We start from the raw sequence: 22524 nt of genomic DNA, 5'->3' as shown, positions 1-22524 counted from the left end.
TATCACAGGACCATCTCTAGGAGGAAGAGTGTAATATTGGAAGAAAAGGGGGAGAAAAAACACCAAAAATGAAGAATAAAATCCATAAAAGGAAACTTAACTGGGGGAGATGTGTCTTTACAAGACTGAAGGGCCTGGAAACATATTGTACATTTCCAGACACTGGAGTTAAGGGCTCATTTAGAATATTTCAGATATACTGGAGTTTGACAGTTCTTTGGTTTCCACATCAAACAATCTGTAATTTATTGCCCCATATAGGGACTGTGTTTTTATCATACTGCATATTCTCTAGCCAGAAATCTAACTACCATATAAGCTCTTGAAAAAAAAAACCCTTTGGGGATCGGAATCCAGGCGATATGCTTTCACAGACCCTGAGAAACCCGCTTTGATTTATTTCCTTGGAAATAATGGGAACACACAATTTCTTGGAGTATTACAGCTGTTCCGCCCAAGCAGGATCTCACCGCCTTTCTTCACGTGCTCAGCGTAAAGACCTGGGTCCTGCAGCAAGCCCCGTGTGAAAGCGCCTCGTGTTGCTCTTCGTGGGGTTTACGGGAGGATGAGAACAAAATTTAGAAGTTTTATGAGGCAGTAAAACACGGAGCTCTAGCTGGAGGGGGGAAAAGAAAAAAAGGAGGCCCAGAGGTGCGAATGACCGAAGACAAAATAGACTTGAAGTTTGCAAAAAAGCACGACCCGGCGTTTAAATAGCTGCGTTTGAAGCTGGGTTGATCAACCAATATGTCCTATATTTGTTTCTAGGTTTAATGGGCTGTTTTCCTGCGGCCTGGCTGCTGGGAGAGGGCATGGCGGAGGTCACGCAGAAGTTAATTTGGAAAGAGGCCAAAAGGCCACAACTTGATTGAATCAAATGTAAACAAAATAGGCCTGGGAACAGCGCGATGCCCTTGTGCCCGAGTCTCTCTCAACCTCTTTGCTTAAAATATAGAGTATGGCGGAGCACTGGGGACTGGCGAAGGGGGTCGTCCCCCCACCGCCACGGGGGGACGATGCTTGGGGTAGCAAAGGGTCAGATCCAGACCGTGCTTGGGGCACATGGGGAACCTGCAAATGGGTTGTCCCAGGGAGACCTGGGGTCCTGGGGGGCCACCTCGCCAGACCCTGTCCTGGGCGGCTCCAAGCAGGGAAAACTATTGAGTTTATTATGGGAGACCCTGGGGAGCTGAGGAGTTTTCGGGAATATATTTCCCCTTCAGAAGAATCTGTGACTTTGACAGATTTGGTGGAATCGCATCTCTCTATGGCCTGCTAGGCTTTGTGAGGTTTATTATTCCCACTGTATTTTAATTCCCTAGCCAGATGAAGCAGCATAATAATTAGAAAAATGCACAAACTGCCAGATTGTTAAATAATGTGATGCACAATGCTTATCACTTGAAAATGAGATATTTAAATTGCACCAAAACAAATTGCTTTTGGCTAATTTTCCACTTTTAAATTTAATAAGTTAACACTACGATGTCTGAAGTGCTGTATATGTGTAATATAATTTATCAAGTCCTCAAAAGAAATGTTAGTAAACACAGTAATTACTTGGACATGCCTTTTGTTCAACATTATTAAACAGTTTGTAACAATTAAAACATTAAAACCACATGTTGTTGAAAGCAACCAGACATTGCATTTATTTCTTACTAAGCCTATTAAATAAAATGACAGAAGATTTTTATTTTAATGATAAATGCATTTTGGAATGGATCAGCTAATTCTTCTTTTACAATACAAAATAATCTATAGCTCCACCAAGTCTAGGCCTGGTATTTAAAGACTAACTCCATCCTCCTTCTGAGCTGTGCCTCGGCTTTCGTTAACACGCCGCGTAAATGCTCTCCGACTCCATATGCAAGCAGCAATTACAGGATTTTGCCAGGCCAGTTAAATCAGGGGAAGTGTGACCCTCTGTGACGAGAACATAATTAAATTTGAACATATCTGATTGTCGGGTTGCTTTTTAAACCCAAACCCCTCCTGCCCATCTTAGTAAGAGCGGCGTTTGCCTGCACCAGCTATCACCCGTCGGGACCCTATCTGCAAACGTCCCGGCTTTATCGGGTTTGTTGTGGGAACACTGTACCTGCAGGTCACCCAAAATGGATTTTCTTTAACAGCTCAAGATTAATTGGACCTGGTGTGTTTGCGTGTGTTTTTAAGCAGATGTGTAATATGGGCTGTGTTTGCTGAAATTTCTCGCCTGTTATTCCTGTGGTCTTGCATGAGACAGGAGCGTAAGGGCTGTGCTGTTAAGCCCCACGCTTTTACTGCTTGTGCAGTTACATTTGCTGTGGAATGTGAGGTATTTCCCATTTTCAGTAAGAAAAGGGCAGTAAATAGGCACATTTCTGATACTGCTCAGTGACACCGAAACTTGGAGTTGTGCTGAGGGCCTGAGCATCTCCTGTGTGCTGTGTAAACCCAGCTATGACTGTCTCTTACTGGCCGGTTGTTCTTATTGAAGGTAGTGCCAAAACGCCCATCAATATCCGAAGTCCTCATATCAGCCAGTTTTTGGAGAAAATAATTCGTTGTAGGGTTTTCCTTGGAGCACCCAAGTCCTTTGGTCCATCCCCATATGTCCCTTTTTTTTGGTAAATAATGGGACTGCAGAGCTGTCATTTTTTGAGACAAGATACGCTGTTTCCTTATCCTTCCTACCTTCATTTGTCCTTTCCCAGGCAATGAATTTCAGGAACATACGGGAGAGGACTGGGAAAGGTGCGTTTCCACGTGAAACCATGTATCTCCTTTATCAGTATGAAAAAGGAACGTCTTGCCTTTTTGCTAATCCCACTTGCCTTTCCAGAGGTTACTTTATTCATCCGTGGTGTTTCACCGCTTACCTAGTATTGGAATAGATGTTTAGCTCAGTTGAGACTACAGGAGCAGCAAAGCTTTCCCGGGTGGTGAATCCAGCTCCTTGCTTTTCTCAGCAAGACTGGGAAGCTGCCAGGGCTGAGCTTGGAAGGGTGGCGGTTTTGGCTGGTCTCCACACTAGTTTATTGTTTGGCGTTCACAACCTTTGGGTGACATAAATAGCGTTTTATCACTCTCCTTCCCTGAAATCCCTGTTTGCTGTGGCCTTATGCATGAGAAGGGATTCAACTTTGCCCCTGTGGCTTCAGCTCCAGTGGGGAGGCAGGTGCCTCAGGTGTGTCCTGCAGGGACCAGCCTCCAAACAATAACGTGGAAATCGGCTGGAAAAAAAATACCTTTAAAGGGGATTCATTTGCTTTTGTGTCCAAAATATGCAGCTGATGCACAGTGGTGCTTTAAAACAAACACCAGATATCCTGTACCAGCACTGGAGTTTATCCTGTTGTGGAGGAAACAAACCTGGAGGAATCCTTTGTGCAGCAAAACACGGTGTAAGTGGAGCTGTTGATACCAAATTAACAGTTAATTACAGTTATTCTGGGCTGTATTGAGTGTTGCCTTGTGCTGTGACTCAGGCTGGTAATTTAATCAGTAGATGTCTGGGGTAGGTGTCCTCCCCGATGGTCCCAGTAACAAAGCACGTAGCCCTCGCTGGCATTAGGGCGATGATTGGTAGGTTTCTCATTGATGTGTTTTTCTCCAAAATTTGACTTAACGTCAAGGTTTTTAAAGTGTGGTTCAGGCTGAGAGGGGACTGGGATTCAGGGAGCTAATCTTCATCGTCCAGAGCAGGCCTGGAAGGTAGCCTATGGTCTTCTTGGCCGCAGAACAAATCTGATTGCTTTTGTTCCTGAGAAAAAGCCTCGTTAACAATGTTACTTTTTATTCCAGCCGGACGTCGTGTAACCCGCTTAGCGATGATGTTCTCAGGGGAAGGGGGGAAAAAGCAGCGCTGTCAGACCCGCTGCGGGCAGGGAGGGCCAGCTCCGGCGGGAGGACCGCTCTGCATCCCGGGCTCTGCTTCGGGAGCGTTGTGCCCAGCTGTCGCATGGTGTGCAGGCGCTGTTTCTGAGAGCTGGGATGCCTGTGAGATTCCCGCTCCATCCCTAGCTGCTCCGTGCGCTGGGAAGGTTGGAGCTAGGGATTTCCCTAGAGTAATTCTGCCACTTCACCGAACCACTCTGCAGTGGGAACGAGATCCATTTACGGCATTTTTTCTCCCAAAGGCATTAATGTGTATCTGGTCCACGACACCAGCCGCAGATGGGTAGCAGAGGAGTCCTTCCAGATACAGCCCGCTGTGGATTTGCATGTAACTTGCATTGAAGGAACTGAAATCACTCACTGGTTTGGCATCCCTTTGATGGAAAGGGCAGAGCAAGGTGTCTTACTACTGGGTGCAGAAAGATGTTAGCTGGCTGTAGCGGGTCATCTTCTGGTCTCAACAGCTTTGTTCTTGCAGCAAATGTCACCAGAGCTTTCCTGGTCTGAAGTAGAAGAGGCATCGGACCTGCACCCCACCCAGCAATCCCGTTCTGGGAAAGGGTGGTCCCTTTTTTAAAGCACTGGCTTGGCTTGGTAAGAAGCCAAGGCTGCTCCTGGGACCTCTCTTGATGCTCTATCCCACCTCCATGGTGGGATAGACTGGCCGGCGCAGACCGCTGCAGCTTTCATCCAAGCTGTGCTGCTGTCAGAAAGTGCAAGAAGTTTTGTACATTTTAGGTAATGAATAATTTGTAATCTTGCTCCTTTTGTAACACCTGCTGGCAAAGCAGATGTTTGTAATTAGGGAGGTCTCTGTGCTGGCAAACCCTGTCCCCAGTCAGTGAGACTGCTTTGACCTGTCTGTGTTGGGGCAGGTGTAAATAACCCTCACGGCTCAGGAGGACTCGCTCAGTTAATGCTGTTGCTCATTAAACTTCTTAGTTTGGTTTTGACACCTAACTGACTGCAAAGGCTGGGTTGTATTTTAGTGCTCTTGCTGCTGGAGCACGTGCTGTGAGAGATGGCCCTTGCAGCACATAAAACTGTGAGAGCAAACAGGGAAGTTTAGGTTTCGGCGATATTTATTGCCTATGGCCTCACTCGACTGTATTGTGAGGGAACGATATTTAAAAGAAGAAAATGTCCTTGGCTGGCCTTTCTGAGGACCCATGGAAGAAGATGCTGTCTTGTGAAGCATGGGGAGCTGGGAGCAGCTGGCTGAGGATGGGTGTCTGAGCCGTCAAGACGTATCGTGACGGGCAGGAAGTTACTTTTTATTTTTGGCAGGACCCCTTGAATGCCTCCCGCCTACCAGTGGGGAAGGAGTTTACTGACCTTTTTGTGCAGCACATACGTTCCTAAATGCTGAGGGTGAGACTCATGTAGGTGCATTTCAGGGCTTCCTCTGTGAGTGTTGGGTCTCGCTGGGGGAGGGTATAAAGTCACCAGCTTTGAACCTAATTTAAATGCTGAGTTGCTTCAGCTGCTCAGCTGGTGGCTGTGCATATGCGTGGGAGAATCACCCTGGGCAGGGCTCCCCTTGCCTGCAGCTCTGGGGGCCTGAGCCTTCCAGGGTCTGTTTCTGTTGGATGCATTCAGTATCGGTGATGAGTTGCACCCCAGTGTACCAGCAGCATCCGTGATGGAACCTGGATGTTTTCTTATCCTGTTTGTAGACCCATCCTAGGAGGCAGGTGCTAATATTGATGCTGGAAAAGCTCTGTCCATGAAGTTAAATTTTCTCCTCTTTGGGTTTTAGCAAGCAGCAGCCATGCTCTGAATGCAGAGGAGAGCTGTGACCTTGCCCAGGAGCCTGCTCAGCCATCAGCCATCAATTAGGGACCACAGAGGCTGGAGAGACCCTGTTCCTGGCATTATTTCTGGTCTGGTTTGTCTCAGTCGAATGCCTGTTTAATGTGAAGTGCATAAATACTTGTGGCAGCAGGGCCTGGTGCTCTGGGCTCCCCGCTCCAGCTGGGCGCCTTCCCCAGCATCACCAGCCCCGTCCTGCCTGCGGACCCCGCTCCCGTCTCCCTGATCTCCTCTCCACGCAGGACAGAGCGGTGGCTGTCGGGTGGCAGAGGTGGCCACAGGATGCTGGAGGCCGCCGGCCCCCCAGCTCCCAAGGAGCACACCCAGGGCTCAGCTAGGCACAGCCTGCCCCGGTGCAGTGGTCGGCGGGTCCCCAGGGAGGGCAGACCGGCTGCTCGCTCTGCCCTAGCTAACAGGTTTGGGGGGTGTTTGCCATGGTGTCCTCCTCCTCCTGCCTGATTTAAGTCTCTGCTGAAATCAATGGCTTGGTAATTAGCCCTGCACTGGGATTGTCTTGTCTGATGGGAGGTAACTGGCTTATGAGGCAGTTGTTCAGTCCCCTGTGACAGCTCTGTGGGGCTGGGGACATTGAGCAGAACTGCTTGCAGTTGCTTTTTGGGCTGCCAGTGCCTTGGAGTGAAGTAAATGCAAAAGTAAAGCTAGAAGGAGCAGCCCCCAGGGAGGGCAGGGCACGGCCAGAGGGAGAGGGGCTGCTGTTCTGGCAGAAACCTCTGTACGAGACAACATTATGCACACAAATACATGATTTGAGAAGCCCCTCTCCGCTGGGAGCTTTTAGGGAGAAAGGGAAGCGGCTGGGACAGAGATTTGCCTCATTGGTGTGGCAGAAGGAGAAGGCGGGGGGAAAATCCTTCCGGCACAGCTCTCGGCTTGCTGTTTCCTACCTGGTGCCAAGGACGAGATGTTTGTCTTGCAGGCGGCCTCAGCAGACGTCGCTGACAGCCGGAGAGCAGCCACGTGTGCTGGAGCCTGAGCCAAGAGGAAATCTCCCAGCCGCTCCGACGCAGGCTGGGCTGAGCTGGGTGGCGAGGAGGCTGCAGGGACCCGCTCGTTGCCGCACTCCCTGCCTTGGGCATGGTCCCCCTCTACAGAAATGTGGGGCTTTTTTAGCAGATGGCTCAAGGTGGTACGATACCTACATGTCCTCCTAGATGCTCTTGCATCTAGGGCACCTTCCTTCCAGGCCATCCCTGCTCAGATGCATGAAGGACATGATGGCAGTGAGGTGGTTGATTGCTCCACCTCTGCCCATGTTGTCTTCTTGTTCCTTGTGCTCCTACTTTGCTTGTTGTCTCATGTTTTATCTTCTGGTGACGTGCGCTTTGGGCCTTCCTGAGTGGTGTTTGGATGGCAGAGCGGGGTTCTGCTCCAACATAACTAAACAAAATATGGAAAATATAGATAATAGCAGTGATGGGTCCTGGCCCATGTAGGCTCCCACACCCCTCCTTCACTCAGTTGCCAACCCCCCGAGGGGTGGCTGCTTGACAGGTGGAGAAATTGGTCCAGGTTCTCCTGTCTAGTGACGCAGAGCGGGTGGAAAGGAGAGGGGAAAGCAGCTGGGGCTGCTGATATGAGACTGAGAAACTTTGCAGGGAGAAGGAGCAGGGATACAATGCCAGTGAAGAAACGGTGTGGAAAGGGGTTGAGGCAGACAGCTCTTGCAGGTAGCAAGGAGGGAGCATCTTTGTAATGCCTTTTCCACCCTTGACAGGCATGGGTGGTTATGTGCCTGGTGGGATCAGCTCTCTTGGTGACTTTCTTTCCTTCTTTAATTCTTCCAGGCAGTCTAAAAGCCCAAGTGGTCTTGAAATACCAGCTCTTTCCCTGATGCAGGTTTAAAAGTGCATTCCTGGGATTAACGTGGCATTCTGCTCCCCTTTATCAAGGTACAGGTTTCCTAGGTTGTGCACCAGACGTCCTTAGGAGATGCTCTGGCACGAGTAGCACCAGATCTGGAACAGTGGCAGAGACTGGGACTGAGGAGATAATGCAGGTCAGCCTAGGCAAAGCGAAGAAGAGCTGCAAAGGCGTATTTGCAGTAAATAGCTGCATTCCTATGTCACTTCTAGAGAAGTGATAGCTCGTAGGAGTCTGTCCGATCCTGGCAGGAAAAGGTCCAGGCAGACTCCAGCAAGGTGCTGAAGGCATCATCTACTGCCTGGTCCAACCGTGTGTTCAATGATTGGTTTAATGATTGGGTTTTTGGAGTTTGAGGGATGTCTGTGTTTGATGGAGGTGGATGGTGGTGTGTAGGAAGGGGTGCTGAAGGACCGGTGATAGTTTGGTCTCAGAAATGCAAAGGAGGAGAAGGAGCTGTAACAGCTCACAAAGAGAAGAGCAGCATTTCTCTGACGTCAGCATCGATGCGGGGCTCAGGATGAGCCAGAAGCAGACGGGGACTGCCCAGGTCCCCAGCAGGCTGGGCTGGACCCTGCAGCCCTCCTTGGCACCCACACTGTCCTGTTCCTTCCTACCGCTGCACAAAAACAAGCCATAAATAGCTGCGGGGTGGAAGAGGAAGGAACTGGATATAAGGTGAATGAGCTGATCGTAAAGCCTAAGTAATCTTTTTCGCATGTGCCCTGTGATGAATGAGCATTTGTTCGGGTTGGGGAAGTGACACCTCCCCTGCCTGGGGGAGAGCAGGCATGAGCTGGTCCCTCTGCCTGCCGTGGTGCCAGCAAGGGCTTAACCTCCGTGTCTGCGGGAGCATCCTGTCCCGGGCATCAGCCTGCCGTCACCAAACCAGAGCAATTCATAAGGGCTTGGCAGCCTGTTCTGCTGCCGGAAGAGATTTACTGTCCAGTGCGTACTCATTTTAATTACTGCCAGCACTTAGGGGTCTTTATCTGTCTTCCTTTACCCACAGGGATGTTGTCAGTTTTGATAGCTAATCTGGAATTAAGCTGATGATCCATAAAGTAGGGCCACCCTTTGGCCAATAACTCACTGCTGTCACCAGCTTCTTTGTGCTATCAGGAGAGTGACCAGGAAAACTGATTTACTGACAGTTTCAGCATCTCCTCTGGAGCCCGTGAAGGCAGTAGAGGGGGTCCTGCTGTGCTGATAGACCCTGGGTGGTGCACGGTAGGGATTTTTCCTGTTCCAGGAGATGGTATTTTGAGTGCTAGAAGTAAAGACTAAAACATTTTTATGGCTGAAGAGCCACAATATAAACTCAGAGCTGTGGTTCACCCCTGTTGGCACCCGTTGCCCCAGGCCCCCAAGAGCAGTGCGTGGGGAGGTCGTCCTGGGGCCGTCCCTTGCCTACCCTGCCCAGAGCAGGCAGGAGGTGCTGCCTGGGGCTTGGTCTACCAAGTACGGCTTCAGCAGGTCAAACCTGAGACATCTCGAAGCAGGCAGCACAGGGAAATGCAGAATTTGCTTTTAGAGCGGCTGATAAAACAGCTGATGTGCCCAACTCGTCATTTTTCCAAGCACTGAAAATGACTTTTCCAGCTCCAAAGCCTGCTTCCACTTTATTAACATTTGATTAATGATCGCTCCTTGTTGTGCTGAGCTTGAAATAGGAGTACAATTAGGAACAGGTTTCTTCTCCGCCACATCTGCGCTGCCAAGGTGCATCCAACTGGAAGGGCCATAAGGAAACCACAATTCGGGTGTCCTCCTGCCAAAATGGGCTCTTCTGTCCATGGGCTAATGTTGTGGTTGGAAGTGCAGCGATTCCCGCCTGTGCACAGACGCACACACGCTCGCTCTTGCAAGACAGAAATACAAATCGTGGTATTTACAGATATTTTAAAAGTTTTAAATATCCTTATTTTTAAATGGCATTTGGTGCTCGGTGCCAGGGAACATTGAGTTTTTCTGTAATATGCGTTGCATTTTGTTGCCGCCCAAGAGGGAGAAAGCTCTCTAGAGCTTGGAAAGAGGTAAGTAAAAATGATGCCGTTGATGTTGCCTTGAGTTTCTGCTTGCGCACACTCCTCTGCCACCAAGGCCCCTGTCCACAGAAAGGATAAACCCAACGGAGCTGCGAAATACGAAGGTGGAGTGGAGGGCACCAGTGAATCTCACGATGAGGGTTGATTAAAAAATAAAGAAAGTATTTGCTAATAAAAGATAATTTTTTCCATGCTATTTCCAGGGCTAATAAGCAGAGGAAGTGGAGAGAATCAATTCTCCTGTTGCATGCTTGTGTATGATCAGGCCACAAAATTCAAAACACATGAGTTTTCAAAAAGTCCACAACTTCAGCCTTTTAAAATGGGTTCCTTTCCACGATTCTTGCTTGTGATCAGATAATGACCTTCATAAGCAAAACAACCCCAGCTGTATTTCATAACGGGAATATACTTCTGTACATCGTAATGAGCTGTTAACAGGGAACAGTATCGTGTGAAAATCTGCACGTTTCCCATGATGCTGCCCCGATTTAAAAGCCACCCATAAATTATTCAGCATTGCAGATTTCAAGGTCAGGATTGGCCACAAGATCTAGTTTTTCTCCCCCCAAACCCAATGTTTTCAGCAGGCTGGAATTTAAAATAGAGAAACCCGACCTGTCGGGAATCTCGGGAGTTGTGTGGGAAGTACAGCGGCATCTGTGTCGGGTACCTGAAAGTGTGTGGCCGGAGCGGGCGGCTTGTGCGATGCCAGGGGAAATAACACCTTTGCTCCTCCAAAACTCTCTCTCACCGAAGGAAGGCAGCCCAAGTTTTGCGGACAGGCCCGAGCTGGTGAGTTTGGTTGAGTTTTGAAAGGTTTCTAGCAGAAACCAGCAGGGGCTGGTTTTCGCTGCTGGGCCCGGTTCTCAGGGTCCCCTATGTGATGCCAAGCAGCACCTGGACACGTGGCTGGGGATCCAGAGGAGTTTCTGCACTAAGGCACTTTTTCTGCTGGATGCGAATACTCGATTATTAAACATATATTACAATCCTGAATATTATTTTAGCTGCAAGTTCAGTCTCCGTCCTCTCCAGCTTTTTAGGTTTGATCGTATTCCAGAGGCTTACTAAAAACATGCAAAGAATTTCAGCAAAACTCTATGGAACACTTTTATTAAATTCTTTCAGTCATGCAGGCTAAATTAGATGACAGCTCTGTCCACCAAAAGATTACAAATATCAATCAGACTTCTCCCCTAAACTTATGAAGGAATTAAATGTTTTTCTAAAAGTCTTCTATTCCCCTTAATAATCTGTTTGGCTGTTCTCTTTACTTTACATATTTTTGAAGTATGTTGAAAGGGATGATTTCTGCCCTAAAGGAGCACAGTGCTTGTAGCTCACTGCCGATATTTTATCTGAATTTGTGGGCACAATTTTGGGTATTGCTCAAATTGATATTTGCAATACCGCGGACGTAGTTTCCAAAAGGAGAAAACAGCTATTAAACTACAGTCCAAGGAACACAATGTTGATTTCTTTTTGGAGACGGGAGATTAATGATAAAAAGTATGTTGTAGCTCTCACTGTTTATGTTAAAATTGGAAAAACAAGACCAGGTGGCTCAGTGGGCTGGTGGGATGGTGAGCTCTGAGCAAAGTGGTTGTAAAGAATGAGGAGTTATAAAGATTTCAACATACGGTGGCCCGTCCAAATCCAGCTGAGTCATTACCCCGCGTTGCTGCATCTGTTTTTGTCTGGTCACTGTATGGTTATGAATAATTGTGTAAATCATGCTGGGATGCCCTGGGGAGCTTTCCTTGCAGAAAGGCTCGGCACACCGTTCCCATCTGGCTTGTTTTTTAAGCTGTAGGGAGACCACAGGACAAGCCAAGTAACAAAGATGTATATGGAGACCAGCCGGAGCTGCCTTGCGTCCCTCGTGCCGATGATCCGGCAGCTGACATAGCGGTGGAGGTACCGCAGCGCTGCCTGCCCTACCCGTCCGGAGGGTCACGATTTAAAAGGGATGAGATTGGAAATAAAACTGATGTACGTCTGAGCCGGTGGAGCTTGTAGTCAGGAGTAAAGGCTGTGGCCCACGTGTTTCTTGCCATGGTGGTTGTGCAGATGGGAGACGAATGCCCTGCAGACACCTCAGAGATGCGTGCGTGCGCACAGACTCCCGCAATTAGTGCTCTTGTTTACATCGGGTACATTATAGTGTATTTTTGCCATTATGGTTTAGCATAGAAGAGTAGATACGACTGTAAACTCTTACAGCTGGATGAATTATGATTAAGTTAAAGCTATCTCTCTGTTACATACTACTTTAGCGATCGCCAGACTATGTATTTTCCTGCCTCTTACCATAGGCTTTAAACCACAGGGCACGAATAAACTGTAATGTTAGGGTACAGTCAGCTCCGCTTGCTATTTAAGGATGGAGAATCTATGTTCAGTCCACCAAATATAATTTCATAAAGCGTGCAGACCATCGGGGAGGTTGTGTAATGGTTGATGAGCGGGACTGTGGCTGCTGCTCTGGCCAAAGCCGAGGTATCTGACAGCGTTCCCGGGTCTGGATGCACCAATGGAGCGGGGTAGGATTTCCACCCTGCGCCAGGTCTCCTGCTAACGGTGCCAGTGGGTTTTGTGTCACAGGCTTCGTTTCTCCCAGAGCCAGCTGCACAATTTGACTCACTGAACCTCCCCCATGGTTCTCTCAGCAGCTGGGGAGTGCGTGGCTGAGGATGGAGCTTTTGTCCTGGGAAAGGAAGGAGCAGCGTGGCACAGGGATGTCACGTTCACTCGATCCAAAGTCAGGGCCCACATGGCATTTCTCAGAAAGTTCCCGTTTTATTGTGACTAGGAAGGCAAAGAAATTAAGTTGCTAATTTATGACGTGCCAAGAAAAAAGTAGTAATACAAGAAACGCTCAGTAATTTTAATGTTTGAAAACACACAATTGAAAAATCCTGATTTTTCCCCAACCCCCCGCTGAGCTTATTAAGTCTGAAAATATCCCAAAGCTTAATTCTCTCCGCCAGAAAGTTCCTCTGCTGTTTCGGGTAAGTAATGAAAGTTGTGTCGCTGAGCTGCGCGGTGGGGTCCCGGCTGGCTTGCTCCATGCCTTGGATGTGGAGGAGTGAGCATCCTGCAGAGCATCCTGCAGAGCAGTGACCATCCTGCCGCTGAGCGGTTGCGGTCCCCTTCCACCATGATGGGCTTAGTTTTTTAGCAATGGTGCACTGGGGCAATGGGTTCGAACTGGTGTGTGTGGTAATTAGCTGCTGTGCGTGGGAGACCCTCATTCTACCCGAGCATACTCTGTGCTGAGGACTGCTGTTAGCTGTGGGCTTCGTTTGGAGGAGAGAAATACAAGTGATGGTGTAAAGGCTTGAGCGGTCGGCGTGTTTGGTTCCTGTGCGAGGTCTTCCCCATGCTACCCCCAGCGCTGCATTTGCCTTTTGTTTGTTTGCTTGTTTGTTGTTGTTTTGTGGTTACGCGGTATTCTGGGAAAGACCTGTAAATGTCTAAGTAAAATAAAGTTCTTGAAGAGGGAACTTAACCGGTCTGAGCCAAAGCCTGTTGAAGGCCACGGAAAAGCATCTCCCGAGTTTCAGGAAGATGAGCTGCGTTTTGCTTCCTACCGTGGATGTGGGACCCAGCAGGGCTGTCACTCCAGGTGGACTGTTGCACGTGCCAAGGAGAGGTTTGCTGTGTTGTTTGATGCAGCCGGGGAACTCGAAGGGGTCTCACATCAAGCCATTTGTTTTTCATTACTTTATGCTCCTCTAATATAAACACTAAGGTATGTGGACATTGCTGTGGATGGAGCGAGCCAGATGCCAAAAGCATTCCTCTGAGGCTGTATAAACTTCAGCAGCTGAATATTTTAGAAACTGTTTTCTAAGGCTAGCTTAATAGTTTAAAAATATAACCTAGATTCCAGATATTAAAAAATGCCTTGGAAGGCATGCATATTGCTGCAATAGATGGAACTAACTAAACCCCTAAAGTATGCAGAAAGCTCCCATTTTGCAATATCTTCTCTGTTTCTTATCCTTTTCATTATTTTTTTTTTAGTGCCGAGATTAAATTCAAGAAGGCTTTTAACAGCAGAGTGGTAGTGATAGAAATTTTCAGCATATATTAACTGGCTGACTCACACTTTTTCAAAGTGGATCTGGGTTTATGATGAAATAGCTGGCTGCTTTCAGCAATAGCAAAATCAGAAAAGTCAGCAGGAAGAGGAAGCCGATAGCTTAAAATGTGTTTAATCCCTCCGTGCCCTGTGAAGGGGCAGTGTGGGGAGCTCCCACCCGTGTTTGGAAAACAGTCCTGGCCCTGTGCTCAGTGGAGGTATTCGAATTGCTGTCTCAGGGATGTGCAACCTGTCACCGTTAGTTAGGACTCGGCTTTAAAACATCCTTTAAAAGATCCTTTTGTTGTGTCGCTTGGCTATCCCAAAAACTTCAGCTACCATCCCCTGCAATTCAAGAATGAGGAAGGAGATTTTTGGGTTATTTTTGTGGGGCACCATAAGGACCTGAGAGATGTGTCGTTTCCTTTCACACGCGTTACTTCTCAGATGGGAGATAGCCCCTGAAAGCAGTGAGAATCCCTGAACAGGGTTTCCTCTTGCTGCTGGTTGTTGCCCCGTCTGGCCTAACTGTGGACGTGTGTTTTGTAGCCGACTCCTGAGCTTGGGTGGCATTGGGCTCTCGCAGGGCTGGCAGACATGCTCCAGCTCATGCGATGCTCACTGGGGAGGAGCCGAAGGGCAGAATTACTCAGTGTGGTTTTTCCTCCTCATTTTGTTTTTTCCATTGAGGTTTTGTGTGCAGCTTTGTCCATGAATGAACATGAGGTCGTCAGTGCTTTGGCGTGAGGAGCGCGATGGGGTCCTGTCCCACTGTCCTGGCTCCACTGAGCCCTGTCCCCCTCTTGTCACCCGATACCCCTGCGAGCGTGGGATGAAGAGGTAGGAGGGAAGCTGTTGAATGACTGTGGTACCTTATGTCTTTCAGCTGCTCAAAGGGATGGCTTTGCCCCACCGAAAAGCTCCAGGCAAAACCCCGGAGGAGGAGGAGGAGGAGAGCGGAGACTGCGATGATGAAGATGACTGCGGTGGAGGCTCCGGGGATGGAGAGCTGCGAGTGAGGAACCAGCTCCGGTTCTTAGCAGGTGATGGGGACAGTGGTCCTGCAGCAGCTGCCCCTCTGGGGGTTGTGGGTCTTGGTGATGGTGCAGGGAGCTGCTCTCTGCAGCTGCTCAGGTCCACTTGTTGCAGGCGCCACCGATGCTCTTCACAGCCATGGCCCAGAGGCTGTTGATGCCCAGCATCGTGCCGGCTGGCCTTGGTGCCAGCAGGGACAGCAGCTGGAGAAGTAATGCCACTGCTTTTCCAGGTCAGTTTTGCAGGGGTGTGTTGCGGGCAACTCATGGGAGAGGATTCGAGACAGGTTCCAAACCTGCCGTGCGTCCCAGAGTCACCCTCTTCTCTCCTTCCTGCTGCTGCCCATGCTTACGAGCTTAGAGATGAGCTTTTCTGCTTTCTGGAGGACATCAGAAAGTCAGTAAAGATCGTTTGACTGCAGCAAATTATGGTTATTTCTGATCTAGGGTTTAGAGACCTGTGGTAATTTTTTACAAATAACTCAGGCTCATTTTGCAGAAGTGGTTTAGGTACTCAGGAGCCTAAAACTGCATTGCTTGCCAGTATGAGTTGTGTTTTTGGTTGCTTTGCAAACGGCCGTGAGGCACTCCTACTGCTTTGAAGCTACATTATTAATAAGGTAGTCCGTGGTCAGCCATCGGGAGGAGAAAGCGAAGGACTGGTTTGTGACTTGGGTAGTCACACATGCTGTTGGTGTGTGCCTTCTCCCCAGTCCACTATCCACTGTCATCTTCCTCCTGGCTCTGTGGAGCTCAGCAGCATCATGTTTTGCTCGCACAAGCAAGAGTAGGCTGTTTGAGGCCACTTCTGTCGCGCATGAGTGGTGTTCGCTGGACGTGGGTCTGCGGGCTGGAGGCTTGGCCCGATTACTGCTGGTTCCAGTGCTGCGCAGTGCTCTTCGAGAGACCAGACAACTGAACCTGGATAAAATCAGCTTTACAGCTTTGAAGTTTAAGAGGCAAATTTGGGCTCTTAAACAAAGCACAGATGTTTATAAATTCCCTTCCATTGGTCTGGGATAATTAAAATATCCTTAATGAAGTGAGAGCTGAAATATTAAATGCCAGTTTCATATCAAAGATTATTGACACATTATGTAAAATACATAAAATACATATATTCAAATATTGGGTAAGGGAAAGAAAAGGCTTTTTAAGTCCTCTGATCCAGGTCTGAAAGAGAACTGAGAAGGATAAAATGTACTTTATTTCATCCAAGAACTAAATATCAAAGTGTACATTAAGGGAATACAGGTGATCCACATCGTCCTGAGTTGAGAGCAGAGATACGTGTTTCATTTTCTGTGATCTTTGTGTCACACCTTTGTGCTATTTTTAATGTGTTTCTAATTTCCTGTTATAGCCTTCCCCATAATATCATCAGTGATCTCTGAAGCAGTGTATATCATCCTTTTTCTATCTCTCTAGGCTAGTTTAATCGCTGTATCTATCTCCCCAATAACTTGCCTGTCTACCAATTTACACCTCTCTTGTCACTGCGGTGTGTGCACATGTAGTAGGAAAAGATGACTTGTCCTCCCTGTGCTACTCTGCTTGAGGTTGTTTGCTGCTGCCTTTGCTACAGGATGGGTAAATATTAACTTTTAAGCAGCAGTGGCTTTGGGGCATCGTGTTCCTGGCAGGTTAAGTCTTTCAGGTTGCTGAGGGTGTGAGGTTTATCCAGCACAGCTTTTAGGCACTGACTGGCCTCGGAGGACACGAGCTGTGCCATCGCGGTGGCCAGGGAGACTTTCTGGTGCTTCCTCACTCGCCCATGCCGTAATGCTCTTTTTTTTGTGTTTTGCTTTAGAGCAGAAAGGCAAAGCTGATCTGACAGTGACAGAATCCTATTTGGTTGGTATAGGATATAAACTGTGACTCTGTTCAAGTTTTATGTTGGAAACAAGCCCAGGAAAAGTTGCTGATGGTGTGGAAATACTCACTTTCAACATTTTTGAGAATGGTATTTCTTTTTACTTTGAAAGGGTATTTTTCAATTAATTTTTTTCCCCATCATATCATATGTACATAACACGAAATAAAAGGGACCAGAAGCCATTCCGCATTTCCCCCTCCCCTTTCCACAAATTCTAAATTTTAGCTTAGCATGCCGATTTGAAATGATGCCAGGCTTTGAAATCTGGAAATACTTTGCAAAATGAACTTTTACATTTAGCGTGGCTTTATCTCTCTCCTTCCCAAGGTGGTTACCCTGTAATAGAGGCAGGAAGGACTGGGAGCGGCTGGGGTTGAGTTACTGACTCCCTGGTTTTATCCCGTGCTAGATGCTCTGCAGTGTTAAGGCAGGAACGTGGCTGGACGGCTGGGAGGGTCTGAGTCGTAGCACAGTGGTCAAACCCAAAAGCCCCCTTCGAGCATGTTTGAGTGCCTCTGCCGACCCTCAGAGGTTTGCAGTTGGGGGACACAGTTTGGGTGCTTTGCTTTCCTTTTCTTAGAGGCTTTGTTCAGTTTAGGAGGAAATTTCCTTTGCCCCGTGGCGGCAGCGGAGATCTCCTCCCTTGCGGAGGGTTTCCAAGCCTTGCAGATGGGCTTGGGGAGGAGGAGGAGAGGTGGGTGCCTCGGGCTGGCACTGGGTTTGGCCAGCAGTTGAGTGAAAACGTTGGCAGAGCGTGCCACCTCCAAGGTCTTTGCATCTCTTGGATGCAGTCAGAGTTGCTCCTGCTCACCGGCGTGGGTGCCGCTGGTCCTGCTGGCTAACTGCAAACAGCTGCTCAGTACTGGCCTCACCGAGATGTCCCCTCAGAAGGTCTTGGAAATGTGGAAACAAAAAAAGAGCAAAAGGAGAAAAAAAACCCGTCAGTCTCGAATACAGACTAGTTTTGATTTATCGCCTGTTGTATAAAATGTAACCTTTGTTTCCTATTTATAATGAGCCTGTAATAACTGGACAGTCAACTTAAACTTTAATGATTTAAACATACTTGTAAACTGTCAAGTCAAAAGTTTGTGAGTGACTATAAACATATGTTGGTGAGCGCTATATGCTAATAAATTCATTATTATGTTGCCCCAGTGGGAAACATGGAGATGGCAGGCTTTTTTTTACGATAGGTCTTTTATTGTTTGTCACATCTGCAACACGTTAAGGATTTTGAAGGCAGATAATGTTTACAGTAAGGGGGAGGACTGAAAACCTCCCAGCTCAGAGAAGAGTTCATCCTGTTTGTCAATGGAGCAACCGTGGAGCCAGCACCCTAGCCATACAGCTCTAAAAATAGAGCTGTGTACATAGACACACATATATTTATGCCACACCAATGGCAAATCATGCCTGTGAATAAATTACAGTATTTTCCCCCAAATTATGAGTCAGTGCAAATGTCTTCCAGGCTGTACGATGCAAACATGCGCTCGCGCACCACTGGGATCAGTTGTCCTACTTAGGGCACCCAAAGCAAACAGAGCCCGGGGTGGCTGGCGCTTCGCTGCTGCTCCAGACAGCCACCCACTAATTAGCTCACCTCCGGCGTTCTCACTCGAGATGCCACTTATAACCAATGTGCCCATTGCCAGGAAGCTTGAAAATAAAACATGGGTGCTGGAGAGGCTCCTGGGCCAGGCAGGTGGCTTTAGCAGGCGCTGGGGGAGAGGAGGTGGATGCTTTTTGGGGGGTTTGCAAAGGTGGTGTGGTCCAGCTCACCTGTGTGGGGATGCTGTCCCCCTGGGCATCTTGCAAGCTTTGCCGAGAGGAAAAAAATCCCTTTTAGTGGCCGGAGCATCACCCGGGGAATGTTCTGAGCGATCCAGCAACCGGGGGAGTAGGAGGATGAGGGGGGAAGATTTACCCTTCCAAAATATCTTTGTTAGGCAGTAACAAAAGTTGTCTTGGGAACAGATGGATTTGGCAGAATTAAGTAGAAATATTTTGTCCTGGGAAGGGAAGTTGGCCTCATCCCATGAGATATGTAAGGATAGATGTATGCAATAAAGATATATAAAGATGGCTCTGCAAGTTTGCGTGTGTAAAACAGCTCCCCTGCCTGGCTGTTCCTGCTGCATAACCTGCAGTTAGCTTTGCTTTTCTGCTCTCCCTTAGTTATTTCTAAGGGGGAGTTTGTAGTTCGAGCCCCCGGGGAAGCCCCGAGTTTTCCCGCAGCCTTCCCGTTTGCTGCTCCGGCTGCCGCCGCGTGCTGCCAGACCAGCCGGGTGGGCTGGACCTCTGCGCAGGTTTCCAGCAATCCATGCCGTACCCAGGCGCTGGATGAAAGTCAAGATCAGCGCAGTGTGTCCCTTGATTTACCCAGATCTGTAACTCTCTAATAGCTTCTGGCTTGCTTTGGTTTATCCTCTAGGCAGGGTTGTTTCGAGAGCTCTTGTCAAATTGCAGGCTTGAACATCGCTGTCTGGGCTGGCCGAGCGTGGCCTCTTCCCAGGTGGAAAAGCTTGTTTGTTGGTAACCCCTTTATACATGTTACAAAGGTGTTGTTGCTTCCAAAGGGGAATATAGGCACGTCGCGGAGCGGGTGATGTCTCCTGCAGCCACCTCTCCAGAGAGAAGGGGCTGCTGTGTTCGTATGGCCATGCCCTGCGTGGGCATGGAGCGGGACCCCCCTGTTTTCTGCCTCACACCATGTTTTTGGAAGCTGCTCTGAACCCCCGTGAGTTGCAACTTTCATCCTATTCTGCTTTTAAACGTCCCCGAATGTCCCAGGAAGCCCTTCCACATTATAGTGGTCTCACTGCTGAGAGTCATTCCTGCAGCTCAGCCTTTGGTAACCTTCCTCTCGTCACCCCATTTTCTCTCAGGTTTCTTTTTGGAGGTGCCATCAATCCCAGCTCCTGCCACCACCCCACACCCCCCAGCCCCATGGCAGGGAACTGGAGATGCTGCTGCTACGATGGCATTTGAATTGCTTTTTCACGGGGTGCAAAAGGCTGCTCATTTTGGGGAGCAAACAGGTACCAGCGGGTCTCCCTGCTGAGGCGGTGGCTGTGCGTGGCAGCGTGGGAGGCCAGGCAGGGTCACTTTGGGTGCAGCCCTCCTGGTTTCTGCAGCCCATTCCTGCGGGAAAGTTTCCTTAGAAGTGGGCATTCGTGCTGGAAAAGGGAACGCTCCCAGCCTGGGAGAGCTCAAAGTCTGCCGGGGCTCACTCCGTGCTCGTGCTGGGAGACAGACCAACAGTAGTTAAAATATTTACAAGATCATTCCTTCCCATCCTTTATCATGGTGATTGCTTCTCTGCAAATGCCTTCAGGGTGCCCCTGTCCGAGGGGCTAGTATCTGCTGATACGGCTCTGCTCTCGGGATGTTCATCTGCCTGCTGAGAAAGACATTTTCAAATACCTGATTGACTTTTAAAATGCTCCTTCCGCAGGTGGAAAATGTCCCCATCTGTGTGGATTTTGCTGACAGCGTGGGGCCACGTGGCTGTTGTGCCTTCCTGCTGTACAGCCTGCAGGCTTGTATTGTCCTACTGAAAAATATCATGTGTACAATATCAATATTTATTGTACGGGGCTCTGCTTAGCCTTCAGCAGAGGTGCCCTGTCCTCGGCTCACGCGGCGGGGTGAGCTGTGTCGGTTTGACGCAGCGTCCTTCCACTGTTTTTTTCTATTCTGCTAAAAGCTTTAGGACTTTTAACTACAATTTTTGTAACAGCAACTTTTTTTTTTCTCCCCCCCCCTCCCCCCCCCCCCCAAAGAGGGTGCTGTTGAATGCTTGACTGAAGCAAGGGTAGCAGAAGCATACTGTTTTACAAGACGTTCATCCTGTCCCAGGGTGAAAAACTGACAAGGCCAAATGTCAGCTGGATTATCCTGATGGAAGAGCTGGAATCATACCAACTAAAACAGTGCAATAGCTTGATTATTGCTTTTCTATTTCAAGTGTTTGTGTTTGTTGAAATTTCTCCTTTTAATGAAGATTTGGTTGGAAGTCAAGAATTCTTTCTCACTGTCCGAATATAAGCTAGAAGATGGAGAGGGAGTCACATGTAGCAGTTGGCTGGAGCTCTAATTGAGTGGCAAGTTCATTAATTCACTTTTGACGTCAGCAAAAATGATTTTTTTTTTTTTAATTGACAGACTGGGAAAATTATTGGTGCCTTTCAGAGATGGGCTTGCTTATAGCACCCTTCAGCTGGCTGTTTGTGCTGCCGTTACTCTTCCAGGCCTCACATTGTACATAATGTATACATTTTGAAGCGTTCTTGTAACTTTTGTGCTGTGGTTCCCTCCAAAGAAACAGTTTAAGTCCACAACTGAAGAACTAGAAATTCATCTATCAGAATAAGTTTGCACTTTGAGAAAAGCTACATATAGGCAAAAACATCTATGAAATCAGCAAGTAAATCTGCTGGACGTATTAATCCCATGCCCCTGTTTTTCTGCTTTCAATTTTTTTTTATTTTTTAAATTTTTTTAACTTTTTCAGTTTTGTGCTTACAGGTTGCAGATCCAAGTCCGTCTGAGCACTTTGTATCTGGTATTTTTAGGAGCTGACTTCCACTGCCTCGGTCCATTCTGACCCAAAGCAAAGAATGATGTACCAGGTTTTTTAAAGCAGGATCAGTGGAGGGCATGTAAATCCCTGATAACCTCATATCCATAAATCACATGCATCATATTCCCAATGTGAGCAGACGTTGACCTAGATCCTTCTTTGGGAAGCCTAGTTTGGCACAGATGAGGCTGGTTCTTGGGCTCAGTATAGGGTGACTGGGTGAGGTTGAAGGGTTGGAGAGGCACTGAAGGTCAGATGAGATGATGCTTCTGCTCCTACACCATACAAATGCACAGAAGTCTTTGTGACTGTGATCGCTTATCAATCCCAAATGTTTATAATGCCAGTCTGCTGGCAAAAGGTTTACCCTCTATTCAGGTTGCAAGTTTGAATAACAGCTTGTATTATGCAAGAGCGTCTTAAGGAGAGACTTTTCAACAGTGTAATTTGGGAGCTAATGTATCTTTAAATTGTTACTGAGTGCAGCATTTTACATGACTGAACGCATCAAAACAATTTCAAGTATGCAAAAATCTGCCCAGTTGCAATAGTGATAGTCATATTTATCTTTAAAGGATGATGAATCTGTTTTTCTGTGGCTGAAAACATGTGAATTCTTCCGAAGCTGGGAAACACAATTCCTGACTTGGATGCAAACTTGCTTTTCTTTTTGTGACATTTTTCATTGTGGAGAGACAAAATAGTTTAACTGGATTTCTTTTTAAGGGACGACAATAAAGGAGTATTTCAGACAGAAGCAGACCAGGTGCTACTTGCTAACGGACCAACAAGATAACCCTACACTGATAGTCAGGGCATCATATCCGTGCAGTTTGTCGTACAAAGAGAGGTTTGTCTGTGAGCCTGATAACAATATAACGTGTTGATTGACTTTTCACGTAGGAGAGGGGGCCCCTTTCATGAGTGTCTTGGCTTTTACTACTGCCTTACTGCAGGTAAGCTGATAAGAGCGATTACGGGGATGTAATAAATGAGGCTGTAGGGCACAGCCCTGCTCGGTGTTGCAGGAGAGGGCTCTGGCCCTGGAGCGTGTCCCAGCTGTGCCGGCCGATGCGTGTGCCCAGCACTCATGTTGGTGTGCTGGCACTCAGCTGTAAAACATCCTGGAGATGCCCTGTGGTCATAGGGCTGGACCATTCCTCTCTTGCCTCATGGCTGCCGTGGCTCCTGGTCTCAGAAAATGGGGGGATGCGCCCTGCATGAAGAAGGGGTGCCTTCTCTCCTGGCAGCATTTCCACTCCTCTGTGGTCTAGGACAGGCTGGTTCAGCTGGGATTCCTTCCTTGTGGACTG

At 48.1% G+C, this 22524-nt stretch overlaps 1 protein-coding gene across 2 annotated transcripts in view; it reads left to right on the top strand.

The window, feature by feature from the left end:
* The window catches only part of GPC3 (glypican 3), a 153974-nt gene that overhangs the window by 111386 nt on the left and 20064 nt on the right, over nucleotides 1–22524 (top strand). For both annotated transcript variants that reach the window (XM_076346913.1, XM_076346914.1), the window contains one exon: nucleotides 14600–14756. In XM_076346913.1, coding sequence (XP_076203028.1) covers nucleotides 14600–14756 — 157 coding nt within the window. The remainder of the gene's footprint in view (nucleotides 1–14599; nucleotides 14757–22524) is intronic.

Source organism: Aptenodytes patagonicus, chromosome 9 (genome assembly GCF_965638725.1).
Source record: "Aptenodytes patagonicus chromosome 9, bAptPat1.pri.cur, whole genome shotgun sequence".
NCBI classification, from domain to species: Eukaryota; Metazoa; Chordata; class Aves; order Sphenisciformes; family Spheniscidae; genus Aptenodytes; species Aptenodytes patagonicus.
The sequence above is the reverse complement of the archived record's forward strand: the minus strand, read 5'-3'. Positions and strand labels throughout refer to the sequence as shown.